Source organism: Pristis pectinata, chromosome 3, assembly GCF_009764475.1.
Source record: "Pristis pectinata isolate sPriPec2 chromosome 3, sPriPec2.1.pri, whole genome shotgun sequence".
NCBI classification, from domain to species: Eukaryota; Metazoa; Chordata; class Chondrichthyes; order Rhinopristiformes; family Pristidae; genus Pristis; species Pristis pectinata.
In genome coordinates this window covers 48,277,132-48,295,750 of record NC_067407.1, presented here as the reverse complement: position 1 = coordinate 48,295,750, position 18,619 = coordinate 48,277,132, and the positions used below count along the sequence as shown (strand labels likewise).

Genomic DNA, 18,619 nt, shown 5'->3' with positions numbered 1-18,619 from the left:
ATGACCTGCCCATCTCCTCTCCTCCCCTCCCCCATCATTTGTTCCATGGTCCACTGCCCTCTCCTACCAGATTCCTCCTCCTTCAGCCCTTTGCCTCTTCTACCTATCACCTCTCAGCTTATTACATCTTCTCCCCCCTCCTCCACCCACCTACCTTCCCTCTCTCACCTATCACCTGAACTCACCTATTCCCTCCCTGCCTGCGTGTGCTCCACCCCCTCCCCCCAACTTCTTACTTTGGCATCTGCCCTCTTCCTTTCCAGTGCTGATGAAGGGTCTCGGCCCAAAACGTCAACTGTTTATTTCCCTCCATGGATGCTGCCTGACCTGCTGAGTTCCTCCAGCACTTTTTGTGTATTGCTCCAGATTCCAGCATCTCCAGAATTTTTTGTGTCTACGTTTCTGTCTTTATCAGTCTGGATTAAATCCTAACCTCTGGTGCTGTCTGTGTGGAGTTTGCATGTTCTCCCCATAACCATGTGCATTTTCCTCCAGGTGCCCTGATTTCCTCCCACATTCCAAAGACGTGTGGGTTGGTAGGTTAATTGGCCCTAGTGTATAAGTAAGTGGTAGAATCTGGGGTTAATTATTGGGATATAGGGAGAATAGGTTACAGGAACAACATGAAGTTACTCTGCGAGTCAGCATACTTCAGGACTTTGACTTCAGGAAAGGGGGCGGTGTACATGCACCTGTCTACATCAATGGTGCTGAGGTCGAGGGGGTTGAGAGCTTCAAGTTCCTGGGAGTGAACATCACCAACAGCCTGTCCTGGTCAAATCACATAGATGCCATGGCCAAGAAAGCTCACCAGTGCCTCTACTTCCTCAGGAGGCTAAAGAAATTTGGTTTGTCCCCTTTGACTCTCACCAACTTTTACCGATGCACCATAGAAAGCATCCTATCAGGAGGTATCACGGCTTGGTACGACAACTACTCCACCCAGGACCGCAAGAAGCTGCAGAGAGTTGTGGACACAGCCCAGTGCGTCACAGACACCAGCCTCCCTCCTTGGACTCTGCCTTTACCTCTCGTTGTCTTGGCGAAGCAGCCAGCATAATCAAAGACCCCACCCACCCAGCACATTCTCTCTTCTCTCCTCTTCCATCGGGTAGAAGATACAGGAGCCTGAGGGCACATACCACCAGACTTAAGGACAGTTTCTACCCCACTGTGATTAGACTATTGAACGGTTCCCTCATACAATGAGATGGACTATGACCTCATGATCTATCTTGTTGTGACCTTGCACCTTATTGCACTGCACCTTCTCTGTAGCTGTGACACTTCACTCTGTACTGTTAGTGTTTTTACCTGTACTACTTCAATGCACTCTGTACTAACTCAATGTAACTGCACCGTGTAATGAATTGACCTGTACGATCGGTTTGTAAGACAAGCTTTTCACTGTACCTCGGTACAAGTGACAATAATAAACCAATACCAATACCACAGACTTGATGGACCAGACGGCCTCCTCCAACGTTGTAAGGAAAGCTGGAAATATCTCCATACTTTGGTTTCAAATTTTGTTCAATAGTGCTCCTGTGTATGCCTTATAATGTCTCACCATATTTTAAAATGCTACAGAAGTGCAAGCTGTTGTTATTGTTTAGCATGACTATAAGCTTGGAGGTAAAATAACCACAGATGCAAGTACATAAGTAGTTTGCGTCATTAATGTGAACATAAACATTTATGATGGAAGTATGAATATAACAGAAAATGTGACTTTAAAATGTGACCTAAGTATCTCATGGTCTTTAACTCCACCTGACAACAACTTGTTTATGAATCCCCCTGTGCAGTGTCACAGAAGATCAACCTATGGAAAAATAACAATGGTTTACTGTTAACCAAGCCACAAGGTGATTGCTAACAGTTAATATCCTGGATGATTATTATTATGACAGAATGAGAGCAAATCTAATAGATCTTTCTCACAGTTGCTCAGATAGAAAACGTAAATACACCCCAAAGTCTGTTAGAGTGAGTCACTGAGAGGAAAAGGAAAAGGGAGGAGTACTTGTAAGTAACACATTCACAACTGATTGCCACTGGAGAATGTGTATCGTCCGCTCTTACAGATTAAATTACAAAAAAATAATCAGTTTGTTTACAAAGTACCAAAACTATCTCCTTTGAAAAGTTTTCTTTTAAAAGTATTTTGAAAAGTGTTAGAATTATAACCTGTAGCACCCAGTGAATTTATTTGAAGTGGAGGTTCTGTAATGTCCTCAGAAAAAGCAGTTAAAATCTACTGAAGTTAACACATAAAAGATGGTTACCAATGGATGCACCAGATAGACAAAGTAGCAGAATGTCTTCCATCAGTTGCCTTAGGTGCAACTGATCAGGCTTTGCTCGATTTTGACTATTTTAGTTATACGGAGAGACTGTCTAGACTGGGGTTGTTTTCTTTGGAACATAGGGGACTGACAGGAGATATAATTGAGGTGTGCAAAACTATAAGAGGCCTGAACAGGAAGAAACTATTTCCCTAAGGAGAGAGGTTAATAAGCAGGGACAAAGACATAAGTTGGTTGGTAGAGAGATTAGGAAAAGAAATTTTCACCCAAAAGTAGTTAGAGTTTGGAACACATTGCCTGAAGGTAGTGGAAGCAGAAAACCTTATCACATTTGAGATGTAACGTAGCAATCTAACATAGAAACACGGAAAATAGGAGCAAAAATAGGCCATTCAGGCCTGCTCCACCGTTCAATATGATCAATGCTAATCATTTACTTCAGTACCCTGTTCTTGTTTTCTGCCCATTTCTCTTGATCCTTTTCACATTAAGAAACAAATCAACCTCCCTCTTGAAGAAATTCAGTGACATGGCCTCCATTGTCTTCTGTGGTACAGAATTTAATATGTTCCACAGCCTCTGAGCCTGAAGGAATTTCTCCTGATCTCGGGGGTTCAAAAAGGAATACCATGTATCTTAAAACTGTGATCCCTGTTTCTGGATTCCCAGCCATAATGAACATCCTCTCTGCATCTAGTCTGTCTAATCTTTTTAGAATTTTATGGGTTTCTATGAGATCTCCTCTCATTCTTATAAACTCCAGTGAAATCAGGCCTGGTTGACCCAATCAGTCTTAAAACATTAGCGCTGCCATATCAAGAATCAGTCTAGTAAACTTTGTTGTTTGCCCTAAAGGTAAGAACGTTGTTCCTCAGATAAGCAGCATAACAACGCACAAAAACAGCATACAAAGCTCCTTAAGGGGCATCACCAAGGTATTGTAAACCGCCAGTAAGAGAGATCCATCCTCCTTTCCTCAAATCCTTTTGCAATAAAGACCAAGCATTCAGGTGCAGCAAGCAGTAAAAAGACTGTATGCTTGATTCCAGTGACCGGTGTACAGACCTTACACCAGATCTGCACCCCTCCCAATCTCTCACCATTCAGATAATAATCTATCTTTATGTTTTTAGAACCAAAATGGATAACCACATATGTAGCCACACTGTAATGTATTTGCTATGTATTTAGCCAACTTGTTATCTGCAAACAAAGATGTTACATTTAGTTCCCTCATCCACATCTTTGATACAGTGGCATGAAAAAGTTTGGGCACCCCTGGTCAAAATTTCTGTTACTGTGAATAGCTAAGCGAGTAAAAGATGACCTGATTTCCAAAAGGCATAAAGTTAAAGATGACACATTAATATTTTAAGCAAGCTTACTTTTTTATTTCCATCTTTTACAGTTTCAAAATAACAAAAAAGGAAAAGGGCCCGAAGCAAAAGTTTGGGCACCCTGCACGGTCAGTACTTAGTAACACCCCTTTTGGCAAGTATCACAGCTTGTAAACGCTTTCTGCAGCCAGCTTAAGAGTCTTTCAGTTCTTGTTTGGGGGATTTTCGCCCATTCTTCCTTGCAAAAGGCTTCTAGTTCTGTGAGATTCTTGGGCCGTCTTGCGTGCACTGCTCTCTTGAGGTCTATCCTCAGATTTTCGATGATGTTTAGGTCGGGGGACTGTGAGGGCCATGCAAAACCTTCAGCCTGTGCCTCTTGAGGTAGCCCATTGTGGATTTTGAGGTGTGTTTAGGATCGTTATCCTGTTGTAGAAGCCATCCTCTTTTCACCTTCAGCTTTTTGTTTTACAGACTGTGTGATGTTTGCTTCCAGAATTTGCTGGTATTTAATTGAATTCATTCTTCCCTCTACCAGTGGAATGTTCACGTGCCACTGGCTGCAACACAAGCCCAAAGTATGATCGATCCACCCCCGTGTTTAACAGTTGGAGAGGTGTTCTTTTCATGAAATTCTGCACCCTTCTTTCTCCAAACTCTCCTGTGTCCTCACCACAAAATTCTGCATCAGAAGTTTGCAAAGGAACATCTAAACAAGCCTGATGCAGTTTGGAAACAAGTCCTGTGGACTGATGAAGTTAAAATAGAACTTCTTGGCTGCAATGACCAAAGGTATGTCTGGAGAAAAAAGGGTGCAGAATTTCATGAAAAGAACACCTCTCCAACTGTTAAGCACGGGGGTGGATCGATCATGCTTTGGGCTTGTGTTGCAGCCAGTGGCACGGGGAACATTTCACTGGTAGAGGGAAGAATGAATTCAATTAAATACCAGCAAATTCTGGAAGCAAACATAACACCGTCTGTAAAAAAAAGCTGAAGATGAAAAGAGGATGGCTTCTACAACAGGATAACGATCCTAAACACACCTCAAAATCCACAATGGATTACCTCAAGAGGCACAAGCTGAAGGTTTTGCCATGGCCCTCACAGTCCCCCAACCTAAACATCATCGAAAATCTGAGGATAGACCTCAAGAGAGCAGTGCATGCAAGACAGCCCAAGAATCTCACAGAACTAGAAGCCTTTTGCAAGGAAGAATAGGCGAAAATCCCCCAAACAAGAACTGAAAGACTCTTAGCTGGCTGCAGAAAGCGTTTACAAGCTGTGATACTTGCCAAAAGGGGTGTTACTAAGTACTGACCGTGCAGGGTTCCCAAACTTTTGCTTCAGGCCCTTTTTCTTTCTTGTTATTTTGAAACTGTAAAAGTTGGAAATAAAAAAGTAATCTTGCTTAAAATATTAAAGAAATGTGTCATCTTTAACTTTGTGCCTTTTGGAAATCAGGTCATCTTTTACTCGCTTAGCTATTCACAGTAACAGAAATTTTGACCGGGGTGCCCAAACTTTTGCATGCCACTGTATATATTGAAAACAACTGGGGGCCAAGCTCTGAGTGCTGCAGCTCTGAGTGCTGCAGCTAGTCACTAACTGCCATCAGAAAGAGGTCCTGTTTATTGCTACTCCCCAATATATTACCCCAATTCAATGAGCATTTATTTGGCATACTAACCTCTTATGTGGGACCTTATCATAAAACCTTCTGAATGTCCAAATTCACCACATCCACAGGGTCTCCCTTATCTATCCTACTAATTACATCTTCAAAAATGAGCACTATTTCTCTTCAACAACCACCAGCTGGCTTTGTCCAATCCTGTTAATGTGTTGTATTATTACATCTTGTATAATAGATTCTGGTAATTCCAAAGCCACTTGCTTCAGTACTCTGGTGGTTGATTATCACGCTCTAGGGATTTGTTAGCCTTTAGCTCCATTAATTTTCTGAGCACTATTTCTTTACTAATACTGATGTCCTCCAGTTTCTTCCTCTTACTAGATCCTTGGTTGTACAATATATGTGGCAGGTTAAGTAGGTGTCCTCCTTTGTGAACACAGAACTAACATTTATATTTAGTTGTCCTGCCACTTGGTTCCCAATAATGATTTCCTCTTTTTCCTGACAGAAGAGGACCTACATTTGGCTTTGCTAATCTTCTAGCTCTTCCAAATTTATAGAAGCTTTTACAGTCAGTTTTTATGTTCTCTTCATCTTCCCCTTCTTTATCAATCTTTTTGTCTTCCCTTGCTGAATTCTAAACTGTTCCCAATTCCCAGGCCTGCTGCTTTTCCTGGCAATTTTGTACGTTTTCTCTTTAGATCTAATCCCTAATTTTCCTTGTAATCCATGTTTGAGCCATCTTCCCTGACATTTCTGTGCAGGCATAAATGAGTGATTATTATGCTTCATTACTTATTACATATTCTTTAAATAATATCCATTGCCTATCCATTTGATCCCATTGAGCAAAGTTCCCCAATCTACCATACCCAAAATGTAAGGCAAATTCTAGATCAGCTAGATTTAGGATGGAACAAGATGGATCCTCCATTCCACTTTCTGCACTCCGTTAGTGAGACCAGAAATAGACCTCTTGGCAACACTTCTGATCCAGGCACCAGAACTTGTTAAATTATACTGGAACCAATGACCAGGCAAAGCAAGAAATTAAAGCTGCAGATAAGTCATTAAATAAATTATGGAGTGGAGAGTTCACGCATGGGGAGTCCTAAGGTGCACCATATTTAGCACCTGTGAAGAGACCCTTAGCTTCTCTAGCAGTAAACACCAGGACTCATTTGAAGAAAATAATCACGAGATACTTAAATTCAAATGTAAGTTGTTCTTTATTGGAAGCTCCACTGTGCTGAACAGGCACCTGTAGCTTCAGCTCTAATAGAAAACCTTTGATCTAAAGGGGTGGCACAGTATCATTGCTGATAGAGCTGCTGCCTCACAGCTCCAGCAACGCAGGTTCACCCCTGACCTCCGGTGCTGTCTGTGTGGAGTTTGCAGAACAAGAGGACAGAAAAGCAGTTGGCGATTGGAAGAAACCCTTCAAAGGTTTCCCCAAATGTTCCAGTTTCCTCCCACATCCCAAAGACATGCAGGTTGGTAGGTTAGTTGGCTGCTGTAAATTGCCCCTAGATGGGACTGTGAGGAGTATAGGTTGCAGGGAAAATTACTGCAGGAATGGGATTGCTCTATGAACTGGCATCCCCCACCATCATGAGGAGATATAAAGATCAGATGGGGCTAGAAGCAATGCTGATATTTATGGCATGTATGAATTCTTAAGCGTTTCAGGGTCTCTTTACCTCAAACACCTTAGGGCCCACCTTATGGAGAACAGATGGAAAATATCAAGGACAAAAAAGCAGTCAGCCATTGGAAGGAATTCTTCAATGAAACCCCACAACTCCAACCCACCACAAACTCTCTGGTCTGGCCTAGCCACCATTCTTGACCAGCAAGATCAAAAAGGTCATAAGGCAACTGAGAAACAATGCCTCAGGAGCAGGCAGTGATTCTGCTGAAGTTGTAAAACTTGGCAGTGAATGTCTTGCTCCATCCGGGAAGAGGAGAAAATGCCTGGAGATTTAAAAGACACCATTATTGTGACCATTGTCAAGGAAGGAGAAATTTGGTTGCAGAAATCACAGAGAGATTTCCCTACCCTCTGCCAGAGGGGAGGGCACCACCGGGTCCTCCACAACTATCTCCTCCTGGAGTGGCTGAAGAGCTGCTCCCTGAACTGCAGTTTAGATTCCGTGCATCGTGAGCCTCAGTGGACATAACCTTCACCACATTTCAACTCCAAGAGACTGGCAGTAAAGAGCATAATCTCACAGTGGCCTTTTTGAACTCTCGAAAGCCTTTGGCTCTGTCAGTTAAGAGGGACTATGGAGGATTCTTCTCAAATTTGGCAGCCTGCAGAGATTCATGTCCATGCCATGGCTGCTTTGTAATGACATACGGGCCATGATCATCATCAGTGGATCCACTTTAGACATAATCTGCATCATCACCTCAACATTTTTCTTAAATTTTTCTCACTGCAATCATGTAGCTCGTATCCAAAAAGTTTTCTGCTGGAGTAAAACCAATCTACGGTACAAATGGGAATCTGTTCAACCATGAAGCCTCCACCCCAGAACCAAAGTCACCCCAAATTCAGGCATCAGGCAGCAGTACAGATGCCTGTATATGCAAACATTCAGAGATTGAGCAAGGATATGCAAGTCCTACACTGGCCTCATCAGCTTACTCAGAACCCACAGAACTGGCATGGAAACAAGTAATTCTCACTCTCAGGATTCTACCCAAGAAGAGAAGATGGCTACAACAATTACAGCTTCCATTGATAAAATACCTTTAATATTGCAAAACTGTCCCAAGGTGCTTCACAGCAGCATTGTCAAATACAGTTTGGATGCTTTGCCCCATTCAGAGATATGAGGGTTTATGACCAAAAGCTTGATCAAAGAGGTGGGTTTTAAGGAGCGTCTTAACAGAGGAAAGGGAGATATAGAATAAAGAGGGAGTTTCAATGCTGAAGATACAGGTAAAAATAGTGAAGGGAAAAACTCAGGATGGAAAAAAAGTGCTTAGATCTTTGAAGGTTATAACATTTCCAAAAATTGGAGTGGGCAGTGGTGGAAATACACCGTCAAACCTGTGGAGTAAAATTGACATCTTGGGTGTAGATGTAAGTTGTCTTCCCAAGAACCTTTCTCTTTTCAAGTGAAAATAGATATTTCCCATAATCCCTATTTTAACTTTAGATCTTTTTCTTTCTGAAATAACAGCAGTTTCTTTTAATCCAAGGTTATTTCTTACTTTCAATAGTCACTTCTATAGTCACTTTCATTTTATATCATGCAAACACCACTTATTTGTCTTTAGAAGGGGATATATCTTCATTTCACCCAAGACTATTAATTTCTGCATTTTACTTCCTAGATATGAGGTACTTGAAAGTACCCAGTAAATGAAGCTATCTAGTTCACTAAATACATCTCTTGCACATTACTTCCTGTGTATGGAGGTTTATGTACAAAAGATACAGATGAAGAGACCTACAAGTCCATCCAGCCCAAACCATACAATTATGATATATTGTATGTCATATTGCATGCACTCCCCCATCCCAGTGGAAAGCTCTGTTTTCCTGGTGTGCCATCTTAGAGGAATGGAGAAAAGAATAAACTCATGATGCTGAGTTGAGACAAAACATTTGACAACTGCAAGCATCTTCCCAGTTCTCCAAATTTTGCTCCTGATATCACACTGAAGTTCCAGTCATAATACTGGGAAAGTTACTGTCCTGGATGTGTCTGCTTTGTGAACTCTTTTCCTGTTGGTAATTGTTTTTCCATGCCACTTTTTGTTTCTTGCCTGCACTTGGCCCTCAAGCTTGATTAGCACTAAGTGAAAGCTGAATGTTGGCCAGATTATTGTTGTCTGGGCGGACAATGTGTTCTGTAGAAGGAGAGCAGGATGTTTCTTGGCAAAGCAGTAGAATTCTATGGTGTTAGAAATCCTCGCATGTGTAATTTAGCTACTCCAGTCATAAATACATTAAACTGCTTAATACATGAATAGTGTTGTCTAGCTAGGGACATGTGCTCTAAGCAAACTATTAAAAATGTATTGTTTTGATTATGGGAAACTAAAGTGCACGTTCATTAATATAACAAGGAGTTCCTTTCAGTGAAGTGAATGGATGCTCAATAACAACAGAAGCTTCATTCTCCCTTAAGATTTTGTCCCAGATTTTACAATTGAAATGATTGTGAAATTGTGAGCATCCACTTTATATTGACAGAAAACAAAATTTTGTGATTTTAAGATACAAGTCCTAAAGGTCCTGCCAGTGCTCAAAGATGAAAAGACAATGCAGGCTTGAAAAGAACAGGCAGTCTGATAGATATGATGAAGAGAGTATATAGTGTAGGAGGGGGAAGAAGCTGGGGAGGAAGATGATGAGACCTCCAAATCACATGATCCCTGCTCCTCTTCAAGGCCACCATTAGAAATTGTAGTCTATACCCTGAGCAGCTGCCAGCAGACAATGCCACCCACCTGATAGGATTGAAGCAAAGAAGAACATCGAGACAGAAATGGATAAAAGCAAAACGGGGGTGGGGGGAAGGGGTGGAATGCAGAACAGAAAAGGGATAGGGAGGCAGAGAGGCAACTTGAAAACAGCACAACAAATAAGAGCAAAATATTTGGCCCAACTAATCCTCAACACAAAAAAGTCTACGGAGTTTATGGTTATTGAATCATTGTAGTTTGTAAATGTAAAGGACATTTTATGGTTTATACTTTGGTTGGTTTGGTCTTTCATTTGTCATAATCACAGAACAGCTGATCTAGCCACTAATATGATTTTGCATTTTACTTCAAGTTGGTGATGTATTTCCATGGTTAATAGCGCATCCTAGTTGAGCTAAAGCAAGATACTACTTCATGAAAATAACCAAGAGTGGACTCATGACCAAACGTGAATACAGCCTGTCAAGTCAGTTACAGAATAATAGTTCAAAACCGAAGACATGATCATTAGACTGTCAATCTCTAACTTAATTGCACACTGTAAGGGAGCACCCAGTAAAGTGAAAAAGCAACCAACCCAAATAAAATAAAAGCATTTTCAATTAACAAGGTTGTGTTGGATTTTAATGTCATTTTTATTATACAGTGCTTAAATTTAGCACAACGTTTAACAAAAGTTAAATATTTAATCCATAGACCCAAGATCTGGCTGTGTAATACTGCAGTGCACTACAGATTTTCATTCTGTTGATATGTTGCACAGGTTGAATATCATCCTTTCCAGAAGCCCCAGGAGCTGGTGGACTACTGCAGGAGCCAAGGAATAGTTTTTGAAGGATACTGCCCTCTGGCTAAAGGCTTGGCTTTGTTACACCCCGATATCATCAAAAAGGCAGAGAAATATAACTGCACACCTGCTCAAATCTGTATACGCTGGAGCATACAAGTAAGGCCAAATTCCTGGTGTTCTTCAGAAAAAGTATTCTGATTTGCTATTGTCAACCTTTTTCAGGCTTGCAGAAGCAAACCTGTAGTTTAATCGTGACTCAAAACTCATCAGTAGTTTTGATTGTTAAGAAAATTAGTGATAATTCAATTTTTAAGTGTTTAATTTTATTTAGGGTTATCTCTATTTTGGATATTTCTCCTTAAGTAAGTGGTTACATAAAAATTACTAGAAACTGCCTCAAGACTGGAGATTGCCATTATCGATGCCAAACTAGCTCCAGATCAAAGATGTGAGTTGATGGCTGACTGCCTATTACTTTCAAACTATTGTGATTAGGATTATGTACATATTCAACACTGGAATTTTAGTTCAAACCTGCAGGGGAAAGTGGCCCCCATATATCTCCTGATTCTAAGGACCAACGTGTAATTAATTTGGGCTAGTTTGCCTCATTTTATGATGGGTAAGATCTTGTCAAAGGAAAAAAAACTGGTCCATAATTAACACTAAATTGGCTGTTTCACTTAGAGCTTCAGAAAAACAAACATCAGAGTGGTGAACAACAGATATTATGCTGTTATAATTGAGTATGTTGTTTTCCATTTAGAGAAAGGTAACATTTGTGTTTCACTGCTATATCTGAGCAAGAGTAACTGACACTGGGTACTTCAGTTTTAAAATCTATTCCACGGCACTAACATTTATTATTTTCATGATACAAAAATGAATTTATTAAAAAAAATCTAAGAATCCTTTTGAAAAAATTGTCCCACAACTAATGAGGAAGATACTTGAAATGCCTGTTAACCTCCATTCCCACTAATGTTCCAAGTTAGTCACTTCATAATAAAAATAAGCATACTCATGTCTTCTGCATTGATTTTGTATTAATGAGTGGCCACATTCTTGCACATTTAGTGGAATTCTGTAGTCAGAGTTGATTGGTGGTTAACAGCTGTCCACATGAGCAAGGCCCTATTCTGCTGTTTGGTGATCCTTGACCTGTGCAGAAAATCAGATGTTGCAGTGTAAATTGTCTCAGTATTCGACACAGGTTTTCAGCATAATTTCCCAGTGTTTTAGGAATTTGATGGGTTGAACAGTGCAAAATTCAAACACTATTTGTTATAAAGGAGAGCACAGCAATTAATTGAGGAACACAAATGATTTTTTTGAAATTTTGCTTCTCAGATTGTTTAAGGTCATAAAATCATGACAGTAAAATATGCATTTCCTGTGCATGCATGATGTCCCAGTAAATTGTACTCAGTATCAAATCCAAATCTTTATTTTCAAGATTAAAGCTACATACCAAATCCGGTCATCTACTGCTAAATGGATTGGAATGGATTCCTCCAAGTGGAGCATTTCCATGAATGTTTTCAAACTGAGAAACAAAGGACTGCAAATGCTGGAATCTAGATGAAAAACAACCAGATGCTGGAGGAACTCAGTAGGCCAGGCAACATCTGTGGGGAAAAAAACAGATGGTCAATGTTTCAGGTCAGGAAAGTGTCCTGACCCGAAACGTTGACCGTCTGTTTTTCTCCACGGTTGCTGCCCGACCTGCTGAGTTCCATCAGCATCTTAATATTTTCGAACAGCCCTGATGTATACAACTACAGTGTATAATCTGCTAACCCTTCTGTATGCAGTTTAATAGTCATGAGAGGGAGATTACCCCGAATTGATATTTGCTGAATTGCAAAGGGACAAGGTTCGAGATGAATGTGTGTGCACATGACTTTAACCTTGCATTATATATGTTTGTCTGGACGATAATTGAGGGAGCGCATACCCTAGTTTGCCCATTACTGCCCACCCCGTACTACCCAAAACCTTGCACACATTGCTGGCCCTGACACACCATCCACATCTTTGATTCCCCCTAAGAATATTGATAATATGTATTTCTATAAAATTTTAACCTTAAAAAATTCACAAAACTCCATCTATCCAAAACCCACTGTCATTAGCTCTTGTCCTATCTTAGTAGCTGCGAAAAGGTTCTTTTAATGAAATTGAGAAGCAAAGTGATTCCTTTCAAAACTGTTCACTGAGCTAGAGTTTAAAGTCAACATTTTTGAATGATTAACTATTTGACCTTTGGCAATTAACTATATTATTTTCTAATCAAGAATGGAATTGTGACCATTCCAAAATCTACAAAGAAGGAAAGGATTTGGGAAAACTGCCAGGTAAGGTTTTTTTTAAATGCAGTATATTGTTTTTTTTCTTTCTTTGTATTAATTTTATAGATCCTTCTGTGGCATCCCCCGAATTAAAGGTTAATCAGTCTTCATCCTTCGGGATTAAGTTCCATATTAACAAACAGTACCTCCTAATGAACATCTAGGTGTAGATAGATTGGTAGTAACGTTAATTACTATTCAGTGGCTTTGCAATTGTATCAATTAGTCAGAGAATCATTAGCACAAAGCTGTAATATCACTGACCATTGAATCACTGGCACATGACTTTAGCATAGCAACTAGTCACAATCACTGGGTAAAAAACCATGATTACCAAAGATTAACAGCCACTGGCGTAAAGAATTCAAATAAATGAGTGACAGTTATTGGCATAATAAGAGAACCCATCACTGAAACACTGATGCAGAGCTTAAGCCAAAACTCCCTGGAATTAATGTGACTGGATTCTGCACCAACACATCTGAATCACTGCCACATATTTACCTGGAAACTTTGTTCCAGGAGACAGTTACACCCCTTGGATTAAGGATTGGTCAGGCAAATGAGACAGTGGGTAGACTATGAGTAAGGCAGGTGTGGGGGTCCAGAAGGTAGTGTTCCAGGAGCTTCTGCCTTTGCACTTGTCCAACAAGAATAAGGTTCTTGCAGCAAATGTGGATCAGAGCAAAAACTGCAGGGAAGATGAGTAAAGTGACCACAACACTGTGGTACAGGAGGCCATTCAAGATGAGAGATTTCACAAGAAAATAGGGTAAAAGAGATATTGCACAAGCCATGTACTAAGAGTGGATTGGTATGACAGAAGCAAGTATCTGTGACTTCTAAGGGCAGTTGGAAAGAAGGAACACCTAGAAAATCTACTCAACCATAATTCTATACTTGACTTCATCCCAAAGCAAACTACCCAGTCCAGCCTTGCAGCCTTTACTGACAAGAAGTCAAAAGTGTGATATGCCATCTAAACAGTGACAAGGGATCTGTCAGTCTCCCTGCTGAAGTTCTAAAACTTGGTGGTGACAAACTTTAGTCGCAAATTCACAATCTCATCTTCCACGTCTGGAAAGAGAAGAACATGTCAGGGGACCTTGTAATTGTGACCATTTTCAAGAGAGATGACTACTTTAGAGACAAAGGGATCTCCCTTCTGCCTGACACAGGGAAAGTTTTCACCAGGGTCTTCTGCAACAGCTCCTCCCAGTGTCCCCTGTTGGAGTGTGAATTACGTCCATCGAGAAGCAAACTGGATCTTGATGACTCCAAGAGGAATGCAAGGAGAGAATTCAACCACTAGATATGGCCTTTATCAAGCTTGCTAAAGCCTTTGACTCCATCAATCGAGAGGGACTTTGGAGCATCCTCCTCAAATTTGGCTGCCTGCAGAAATTCATGGCCATCTTGCAGTTGCTTCATGATAACATGCCACCAATAGGTCCACAACATGTCCAATCTGAGTACATTGTGGTATCGAGCGAAGTTATTTTTTTCACCCTGACCCTCTCACTTATTCGTGAAATGCCTGAGTGCTGCACCTTGCCTTCACAAGCTTTCTTCTGGACTGCAGCCAACCTACAGGACCAAGAGGAAATTGCTCAACCTACATCGCCACCACTCCAGAGCCGAGGTCAATCTTACTTCAGCATTTTACCTGCAGTACACGGATATTCAAAAGCCAGGCTTCAAGTCAGCATTGATATATTAACTGAGGTATGTGGGAGAATGGACCTACATTCAACATCCCCTACCAACCTCCCCTCCAACAATAAAGATCCATGACGAGAATCAACAAAGATGCCTTCAGTTTTCTGAGAAAAAAGCATGTTGGAAGAACAACAACTCTAACCCAGTGCAAAGCTTTTGATCTGCTTACAGCAGGCACCTCAAAGCATTGAAGATATACCACTAATGCTGCCTCTGCAAAATCCTCTGAATCCACTGGAGGATAAGCGAACCAACATCAGTGTCCTCTCCTTGATGAATATACCTAGCATTGAGGCTATAATTACATTCAGTTCACTCCGCTAGGCAGGCCACAACATTCAGATGCCTGACAGCAGACTCCCAAAAACAACACATTATTCTGATTTATGTCATGGGAAAAGATTACCGGGTGGACACAGGAAGAGGTTCTGGGATGTTAGTCAAGCCTCCTTTCAAAGGTGCAACATTCTCACTGATTCCTCGGAATCCTTGGCCCATGACCAGTCAGTGTGGCAAAAGAGCACTGGGAATGGCACTAAAGAACCTTGAGACCTTGCATTGGGAGCACATAGAAGGCCAGTGTAAATAACAGAAGGAGCTAATTACCTCCCGAACAGCCGCAGCACCCCACCTATCCTGCCAGGCACCTCTTGCCCCAGCAGTAACCTCAAAGCCCACAGATCTGGAGTGGATGCAAGTCATCCTTAACTATGGGATGAAAGAAAAGTAGTAGTAATAGGAGACCGTATAGTTGGAGAGATAGATATTGTTCACTGCTGTCATAAGTTCCAAAGGCTATGTTACCTGGTGCCAGGCTTAAGGACATCTGCTAAGTGCTGGAGTAGGATAGGAAAGATCCCGGAAGGGACAGGGTATGCAGACATAAGAGTATTCTAACAATTGGGGTCAGAGGAGGGAAAAATGGTAAAGAGAAAAATAAATAGACGAGATCTAATAGCCATTACAGAAATGTGGGAGCAAGGTGACAAAAGGTTGAGAATGAAATATTCCAGGATAATTAACTTTAATAGAGGTGGGCTAAATGGAAAAGGAGGTGGGCTTGCCGTGATAGCAAAGGGTGTGATAAAGGCAGTAGCAAGGATGGATGTTAGATCAAAAAAATCAAGTGGAATTAAGAAACAGCAAGGGTTAGAAGCAATTGGTGAAAGTTATATTGAAGCTCCCAAACAGTAGCGGTAATACAAAACATGGTATAAAGCAAGAAATGCTTTACACTGTGAATGTAACATAGTGGACTTTAATCTACATATAAACTGGGCAAACCAAATGAGCAGTGTTTATGTGGAGGGTGAATTCATGGACAGTTTTCTAGATCACTATGTTGAGGAACCAGTGAGGGAACAGGCTATTTTAAATTTATGAGAAAGGGTTTGAAATCTGGTAGTCAGGGGTCTTTTGGGAGGGGTGACTACAATACACGATTGATTTAGTTCAGTCTGTAACTAGAGTTTAAAATCTGAATTAAGCAAAGTATGAAAGCATCTGGCAAGAACTGGCTATGGTAGATCGAGAAAGTATGACAGGTAAACTAATAATGGCTTGAGGGGGTGGAAGGGTGGGTTAGCAAGTTTGAAGATGACACAAAGATCGGTAGTGTTGTGGATAGGGTGGAGGACTGTCGAAGCTTACATATTGATAGGATTCAGAGCTGGGCTGAGAAGTGGCAGATGGAGTTCAATCCGGAGAAGTGTGAGGTGGTACACTTTGGAAGGACAAACTCCAAGGCGGAGTACAAGGTTAATGGCAGGATTCTGGGGAGTGTGGAGGAGCAGAGGGACCTGGGGGTTCATATCCACAGATCACTGAAAGTTGCCTCACAGGTGGATAGGGTAGTTAAGAAAGCTTATGGGTTGTTAGCTTTCATAAGTCGTGGCATCGAGTTTAAGAGCCGCGAGGTAATGATGCAGCTCTACAAAACTCTGATTAGACCACACTTGGAGTACTGTGTCCAGTTCTGGTCGCCTCATTATAGGAAGGATGTGGAAGCGTTGGAAAGGGTGCAGAGGAGATTTACCAGGATGCTGCCTGGATTGGGGAGTATGGATTATGAGGATAGACTAAGGGAGCTAGGGCTTTACTCTTTGGAGAGGAGGAGGATGAGGGGAGGCATGATATTAAGAGGAATAGATAGACAGCCAGCGCCTCTTTCCCAGGGCATCAGTGCTCAATACAAGCGGGCATGGCTTTAAAGTAATGGGTGGGAAGTTCAAGGGAGATATCAGATGGAGCTTTTTCACCCAGAGTGGTTGGCGCATGAAATGTGCTGCCTGGGGTAGTGGTGGAGGCAGATATGTTGTATTGTTCTACAGTTCTACAGCTTACACTTAAACATTTAAAGAATTTATACATTGTTTGCAAATTTGTTTTTAAAAAAACTAACAGTAAAAGTGGTCCAGCCATTGCTATCAAGAGTTAAAGATAGTATTTAACCAAAGGAAAAGGCTTACAATGTTGCCAAAAAAAGCAGTGAGCTTGAAAATTGGGAACATTTCAGAATTCAGCAAAAGAGAACCAAAGCATTGATAAGAAAGGGAAAATAGAATAAGAGTGTAGTCAAATGGGAAGCATAAACAGACTGTAAAGAGCTTCTACAGATATGTCAAAAGAAAAAGATCAGCTGAAGTTAATGTGTGTCCCTTCCTGATTAATACAACAGAAATTGCATTGCTAGGTTTGTAAATGAGAAGTGATCAAGCAGACCAAGAGTTTAGAAAAATGAGTGGTGATTCTTTGAAAATATGTAAAATTTGTAGAGCTTGACAAGGTAGTTGAGAAGCTGATGTTTCCCCTGGCTGTGATATCTGGAACAAGGGCTCACGGTCACATAATAAGAGTCACATATATAGCACAGAGATGAGAAAAAGTTTCTTCATCTCAAAGTTGTGGAAGTTTTGGAACACTCTACCCCAAAGGGCTGAGAAGGCTCAATTGCTGAACATATTCAAGACAGAAGAAGTTGTTAGATTATTAGATATACAAAGAGAATCAAGGGATAAGGAGGTAGTGAAGGAAAGTGGCACTAAAGTAAGAGATTAATCACAATGCTGTCTCCTGCTTCCATTTCTTATGTACCAGTGAATATTAGGATATTTGTCTGATTAGGTAACAGAATCATTTGCATGAACTTGGGTGTCCAAGTGCACAAATCACTAAAAACTAGTGCCCAGGTACAAAGATCAATCAAAACTGCAAATGAAATGTTAGCTTGTACTTCAGATTAGAATTCAGAAATGAGTTTGTTAGGCTTCAGTTGTATTGAGCCTTGATCAAGCCTTTTCTAGATGGCAGGTTATGTTTAGGACACTGCACTGCACGAAGAATATTTTGGCTTTCATGGAGTTGCTGAAGTTTCGGCAAAATTATACCAGGCTCAAAGTATCACATTATGAGAACAACTTGCACAAACCTGGCTGGTATTCTCTTGCACTTAGAACCTTTAGGCTTATGAACACTGGATCAGGAGTAGCCCATATGACCTTTGCCTACTCCGCCTTCTAAAGAGATTTTGGCTGATCCTTGATCTCAGCTACTTTTTCATGGCCAAAAATCAGCCAGTCTCTGTTATGAATAAGGTCAAAAGTGAAGTATCCACAGTTCCACGAGCAAGAGTATTCCAAGGAATCACAATCCTCTGAGATACTTTTCCTTGTTGCAATCCAAAGTGCCTTACTCTTTATCCTGGAATCATGCCCCCTTCATCCTACACTCTCCTACCAGAGGAAATAGTATCTTAGTCTCTACTCTGTCAAACTTCCTCAGAATCTTATATTTCAATGTGATCACTTCCCACACTACTAAGCTCCAAAATGAGTGTAGGCCCATCCAACTCCAGCTAATCCTACTGCAGACTGGGGTCAAACAAGGCTGCATCACTACTCTACCCTCTTCCTGAATCTCTTCCACCTCAATATCGATTCACCTACAAGCTTTCCACTAATGCACAGAACAAAATGGAAACTGTTCAATCTTTGTTGCCTGCACTCAATAATTAAGAAAAAGGAGGAGAAAAACATTTT

The 18,619-nt window shown here is 41.0% G+C and overlaps 1 protein-coding gene across 5 annotated transcripts in view; it reads left to right on the top strand.

The window, feature by feature from the left end:
• The window catches only part of zgc:110366 (uncharacterized protein LOC550476 homolog), a 113,309-nt gene that overhangs the window by 78,060 nt on the left and 16,630 nt on the right, over positions 1-18,619 (top strand). For all 5 annotated transcript variants that reach the window (XR_007955970.1, XR_007955969.1, XR_007955972.1 and 2 more), the window contains exons 5-6: positions 10,486-10,668; positions 12,810-12,869. Coding sequence is in view for 1 of the 5 variants with exons in the window: in XM_052011475.1 (XP_051867435.1) it covers positions 10,486-10,668; positions 12,810-12,869 (243 nt within the window). In the remaining 4 variants the exon portion in view is untranslated. The remainder of the gene's footprint in view (positions 1-10,485; positions 10,669-12,809; positions 12,870-18,619) is intronic.